General features: G+C 32.9%; 1 protein-coding gene across 1 annotated transcript; it reads right to left on the reverse strand.

Moving 5' to 3' along the window:
- Positions 1-48: 48 nt before the first annotated feature.
- LOC132714877 (uncharacterized) lies at positions 49-6,758 on the reverse strand. Its single transcript, XM_060697792.1, has 3 exons — positions 6,643-6,758; positions 3,313-3,679; positions 49-650 (listed from the first exon to the last, which is right to left on the reverse strand). Exons 2-3 carry the CDS (start codon positions 3,665-3,667, stop codon positions 583-585), a joined length of 423 nt encoding a protein of 140 aa, XP_060553775.1. The 5' UTR covers positions 3,668-3,679; positions 6,643-6,758; the 3' UTR covers positions 49-582.
- Between the last annotated feature and the right edge of the window lie 256 nt (positions 6,759-7,014).

Genomic DNA, 7,014 nt, shown 5'->3' on the forward strand with positions numbered 1-7,014 from the left:
TCTAAATGAAATATAATAACTATGTAAAACAACATGCTATTGGTTAAAATAAAAGATATCTTCAGAATAAGTTAAAAAAAAAAGATAACCTGATATCAAAAAGATAACCTGATATCAAAAAGCTATCACCCTTACATGCATTTTTAGCGCCTTTGAAATGATCTAAACTTTATTCTGAAGTAATCGTAATTCTTTATTAACGTTAATAAAGCTTTTGTCACATATATTTAAAGCAGGTCTGCGACAGATGTACGACTGAAACTCCTGACAGAGTCCTTTGCTGTCTTTCCTCGTCTTGCTTTACCTACATAATATAGGTATCAACGGGCGCATTAAGAGTTTACTGCATTTTGTTTTTATGACGTATTATGCTTAATTTTACCTCTGCTTCGTTACATTTAGGTAAATCCGACAAATGATCCAAAAGCACTTGGTGACAATAGTTTTGTTTAGGTTTATTTGAAATTTTACCGTAATGTTACACATGCTGTATCTTCGCAAAGAATTATTATTGAACAAAACCCAGATATCATTTATTGCAAAAATAAGTAATGTGAAAGTTTAGTTGAGAATGCAGGAAGTTCACAGAGAAGATTGTTCATCGATAACTAAAAGCATTACCTGTATGCTGTTTGTGTTGTGTTTGTTAACTGAAATCACATGAAAAATATATTTATATATTATACTTTACATAAACGCTTTTTTTCTTTATCTATATAAGTGTAAGCGGTCCGACAAAAATGTACAAAAACCACGTCCTCGGGCACTTTAACTTTATTTATTTATTTATTTTTTAAACAAAACTCATGGCCATTAAGGGCATAAGAGTGAACAAACAAACAATACAACAAAAAATAATAATACAAACATGGCATAGAACTAAAAAAGTAAATAAGGAAAATGACTTAGCGAAATTTCAGCATTATTGCTTTAACAAAAATGGCTAGATTAAATAAGGTATTTCTGTTGTCGCTTCACATTAGAGCCTGAAAAATTAAAATACTAGGAAACCTTGAATAGTAATTACTGATATGCTTGTGCCTTTCATGAGTAAAATAACCTCATTAAAAAACGTTTTTGTTTTTGCTGAAAGTTAGCGGCGTTCGTGTAACAACGAGGAATGTTTGATAAAATGCGCAATATTAACAGTTTCCGGTATATTTTGCCAGAAGTTTTCTTATTTAAGCTATATGATTTGCTTCCTTGTCGTTTACCATTATGTTCTGGTAAAATACGGTATAATATAAGCAATAGCACACAGTATTCCAGATCTCATTTAAGAAATGATACAAAGCATTGCGGGCCATATAGCATTATAGTGACCGATCAGTCAGCTCGCAAACATTAAAAACGACTGAAGCCGAAGGCTGAGGTTGTTTGTGGGAGATCACGATATCATACTATGAGGTCCAAAGTACTGTAAGCCATTTCTCATATTATAACGCACTCTTCTAGACCATAATGATAAAAGTATCAAACATTTCTTGTTAAAGGTACTGAAAATTGTTGGCGGTTACTACACTTTTAAGACGGACCACAGACAAAGAATGTAGTGGCCTTATAGTTAGCCCAAAACATGGAACAGAAGTTCGATTCGTTAAATCTTTGTGAGCTGACTGAAAGATCACTATCATGCTACAAGACCCTCAGTCGTGTGTACTTTTTCTAAGCTCCATTAATAGCGTCTTAAATAATTCATTGTCTTAAATACAACTATTATATTTAGTAATTATAGCAATAAACATTTATTTCAAAACGTTTGTTCGGTAGTTTTGTTTTACATTTTGCTGTTGGTTGTCAATTTATTTATTCCTTTCCACACTTCCAACTTATAAAGAAATATAAAAAGTAATACAGGTTTCATAAATTCATAAATAACATTGATTTTCTACCAGAAATTATTTCTATGTTAAAATAAGATATACGAGGATTGATCAAAAGGTTCTTGGCCCTATGTACCGTCGGTAGTTAGAGAACCAATCTAATGGTCTTTCTTTTCAATAATATCGCCCTCTATATCAATGCACATTGCCCATCTGTATTCCAACTTGATTAACCCTTCAAAATAGAACTCTCTATGTTGGTCCTCAAATAACTCATTGACCGCCTCCATGACACCTTCATTGAATCCAAAACGTCTACCGAGAAGCTCGGTTTTAAGTTTCGGAAACAGGTAGAAGTCAGAGGGGGCCAAGTCCGGAGATTATGGGGGATGGGGAAGAATTTCAAAGCCGCAGTCAGTTGCAGCACCCATCGCAACTTTGGATGTATGAGCTGGGGCATTGTCGTGCAGGAGCAGAACGCATTGAGTCAGTTTGCCTCTCCTTTTACGCGCGATTTTGACGCAGACGTCTCAATATTCGTCTGCATAGTATATGAACCGTCAACGGTACGACATTGCTCAAGATAGTCAATCATGATTATCCCCTGACTATCCCAAAAAGGTTTCTATCAAATGGGGGTGCTTTTGTTTTCATCTTTCTTCCATTTGGTCTGTAAATGCACAACACAATACTGATGCAAAGTTGTTTATGTCTACTTTAACTGTGTAAAACCGCGTTTTAACTCGGTCCAGTATCTTCCAATAAGAATATATGTGTATCGATTGTACAGGTATTTCGTGTGTGTTTAATGTGCCAAGTTAGTGGGCACGTACGAGGCTATGACGGGCCTGAAGCTTTTTGGTACCGTATCCTCGTACGTTTTAATCCAATTGGAAACTAACTTATAAATGTAATTCTTCTTTAAATAAGTGCCAGAGAACAAGAGTAACACTAATACCTTGTTGGAACTGATTGCGTAAAACCAGGTCTTCAAATCCAAGTTTGATACTCTGGGGTGATAAACTATAAATTTTCATCACGATATCCAATGATTTCTAATGGACAGCCGGTCAAGTCAATACTATATCAATGCTACGAACGTTTACACTATGTTCTCGGCCACCTCAGCAGCCCGGTTTGACCGAAATGTATTTTATTTTTAGGTTGTGCTAATTTTCATTAAGGTTTATCACGAATTCGTGAAGTGCTTTTGTAATGAAAAAATAGATCCTTTAATGCGTATTAAGTTCAGATACCGTTCTATCTGGAATTCATATTTGGCAGCTTAAATTCTAGTCCATCATCTATGGTATTAATTACGGCATATCATCTCGCGATTTCTTACTTATCCCGCTTTCTCCCCGGTGGTCAAAATCATAATTGCTTTTGTCGCATGGAACATAGCATAAGGTTAAGATTTCAATACACCTACCTAGATCAAAAGAAATATGACATTGACAAATAAGATATTTTACAGAAATAAAATTACCGTCTTTGTCAAGATTTTCATTTTCAATTTCTATAGCCTTATCTATCTCAGCGTTACCAACTTCAAATAAATTCTCATTTTGATCTGTTGAAAGATCACATTCTATTGGATTATGCAAAAATTCTTCCACTTTTTTAATTGAAAGTTCTCCGGATTCGTTGTCCTTTATTTCAAATATTTCATCGTCTGCGATTAAAAAGGTTTCTTCTATAAAGACGTCTTTCGCATGATCAAGGAATTTTATTCTCATTGACCTCTCATTCACCTTCAAAAGCCAGAATTTTCCAACTTTTATAATTTGGTAGCAACCAAGTTGGTTCTTGTCAGGTTGACTATCATTACCAAAAGACGCCATTATTCAGTGTTTCTAAAAAGAAAAGATAATAAGATTAGACAAACGTATGACGGGTAGCCACTTACATAAAAAACTTTCAGGAATTTTATCAGTTCAAATTAATTTAAACATGAATAAGGTTTCTCATCTCACTTCAACCTGATAAAATTCTAAAAGCATTAAAGGCACATTATGCCTCAGAAACGAACTTTTTTACTTCTAAAGAAAGGGCAAAAATGAGTTTTATAACGTTTAATTAATGGTTTAAGAGCATGTTTTATGCCTGTTACTGAAGAAAGAAAAACTGACTATGAAATGTGTCGTAAAAGTAGTAACGTTAAAATGTAAGTATTTTACTTTCATACAAATACTTTATTATTACAATTATTATTACTTTTCTGGAATTTTTAAATGGACACTAAAACTAAAAAAAAACTTTTGAAAAATAGAATATTAAAAGCACTTCTGAGACTTTATGGACCTTTAAAATAATTAGCATCTATATGGATGGGTCAACACTCGTTTCATTTTGTTTAACCCATTACTGTATAAGCATTTTGTGAAAAATGGCTGTTTTTATTGAAAAGTCTCCCGTTAAAGGTTCAAATTGCTATTAAATTATAAAAACTTCTTCAATACTAATCAAACTTGGCACTAATGTTGACTGGACCATTGCCTTTGTAACAACATGCTCAGTTTTAAAAAAAAATTCTGTTACCATGGCAACGAGGGGACATCTCAAAATTGACAAAAATCACTATTTTGCGTTGATTTTTTTCTTATCAAAATTGATTTCAAAGTGCTGCAACTTCTCAATGGATTCAGATAGAGTCAAAGGTTTTGCAGCGTTGGTTACACGTTACCTAATGATCGACCTGGGGTCATATTTAGCCTCTCACAAGACCAAATTTTCTTGGTGATGAGGGTAACTGCCGCCCCCTTCAAAAGCCCCAAACACAATGGGGTACATCCACCTTCTGGCAACCCCCTGATGTACCTTTTGGGTGGGGGAGAGGCGCCGAAAAAAGTGCTCACACTTTTTTATCAACATTTCTCAAATGAAAACATGCGTTTGGGGCCCAAACAGAACATTTTTTCATTATTTGAGGCCTGAAAGAGGGGGTCGAAAGTGCGTTGTTTCGCGTATATATGAGGTAATGGGTTAACTCAGATGGCAAAAAATCACACACATACACTTATCATCTACCGACAAAATGTCTTTTTGTCTTGCAGCCACGGTTGCAAGCCATCTGTTTTGGAAAAGCTGTTCCGGTTAGGTGGTTTCCTGCTTACATTTGTTAGTACTTGATTAAATGGGAAACCAGCTGCAATCGTGCCAATCGCAACTTTTTGGCCCTTTCCGTCATTCTTCGGTTTAATGATAATAGCCGATGTAGTTCCGATTGCAATCGTGACAATTCGGGCGATTCCGTCATACTGCGGAATCAGACGAAGTAATATTACGGAAATCTAAGCTATTTTAGTTACTTCGGTAATCCAAGTTTGTTTATATAAATAGGATTTCTATTTTTACTTGATTTATCGGTTTAAACCGTAATAAATTATAAACGAAATTGTTCCGTTTCAATTCTTTTTCAAGACGCAAAAGTTAGTTTCTTTTGTAATTGTTTTTGTCTGTATTAGTTTTATACAATAGAGAATGGTTGCTGTAGTAGTATTCCGTCACGCTTACCAAATCACACAGAATATTAGTGCATGATCGAGTTATATTTAGATCTAATGAACGCAGTGAGGTAATCTAAAAATAGCCCATGCATATCATTAACCTTACCACGTGCTGATCTACAAATAGCGCATCGTATCTGTGGTCGTGTAACATAGTTGATACATGTTTATTAATTGGTACCACGTAACGAAGTTTTTAAGTGCATTTACTTGTCCATAAAGATGCTATATAAATGAAATTAGCAACTGCCAAAACGAATGATTTCTCTGCGAAAAAGTGGAAATGAAATGTGCACACTTGTTTCCTTCAGTATGATAGATATAGATCTCCACGTTTGTATTTTTACGATTGATTATTTTCTTTATTAGTTTTATGCAATAGAGAATAGATTTCAAATCGTTTTGACAAAAAAATATTCGTTTTTACAAAAAAAAAAACAACTAAATAAACCCTTTATGATATACAAATACCATAATTCAAAAAAATTGTGATAATAAATTGAAACAAAAAAAAACAATTTTAAGGGTTGGGATGAAGGCACAACTATGCAAGCCTTTCCTTTTAAAAGGAAACTTTATTTAAAATAGGATATAAATATATAGATCTACTGCACTGTGTATATAAATCTCTACGTAGTAGTTTATATACACAGTAGATATATCTATTTTTAAAAACGATGTTTTGTCGGTAGATTTTTAATGAATTTATGTGTAAAAAAACCATAAAAATCACGGTGGGTAGTCGGTCACAAAGGGTAGTCGATAAAAAAGACTTTTTGCCATGATAACCATCCTTCACCAATGTTACATCTGACAGTGGTATTGTGGCAAGGGAAACAACTCTAACATCTTACTTAATTTAAATATCAAGTGTCCCTTTGATATCTTTGCAGAAACACCAGAAATAATAAATATGAAGCTCAAAACTTTATCTAATAGAATAATAATAATTGTATACACCACTCAAGCCACTATGATTATATTATATTATAATTTATGCATAGATTCAAGCTAGGTGCTCATCTAATCACTTTAAATAATAATCAAATTTTACGATCTTCCTTTAAAGCAAAAACTGAAAAATCGATGGAATTAAAGCTCATCACATTCTTTAAAAAAATAAAATCACAAAATTAAAAACGGTTGACTAGTGTCTCAAAACGAAATCGAAAGTAAAAAGAAATTAAATCAATGCAATATTTACCTACCAAGTTTAAGATATTGATAAAAAATATCTTCCAGATTAAAGAAATCAAAATAAAAATATAATCGTAGTTGAAATAGAATTCACATTATCAAAAATAACTTACCTTTTTGATCATTATTGAAACCAGAACATGGATCTCTTCTAAATCGGAATTCCCATTCTAGTCGCAGACAATCATATACATGTATACTATAAATATAGTACTACTTTTTATAGTATATATGGATGAAATTAAATAGAACAACTTTCCTTTGTTGTTTTATTGAATATTAGATGTTATAAAAACATTTTGAGAAAAAGGAATTATAAATAAAAATAAGTGGGCGAGGTCATGTACATGTATACTATTGATTTCTAGTTAGGTCAGCGTACACCAAATTTGTTCAAGTATATGTACCTATTTTTAGAAAAAACTAAAATATTATTTCATTTTAATGAAGCGTATTTGCAAGTATTGTGTTTGTTGTAACAAGAA

The sequence above is a fragment of the Ruditapes philippinarum genome, unplaced genomic scaffold (genome assembly GCF_026571515.1).
Source record: "Ruditapes philippinarum isolate M1 unplaced genomic scaffold, ASM2657151v2 ctg22236_1_1_1_1, whole genome shotgun sequence".
NCBI lineage: Eukaryota > Metazoa > Mollusca > Bivalvia > Venerida > Veneridae > Ruditapes > Ruditapes philippinarum.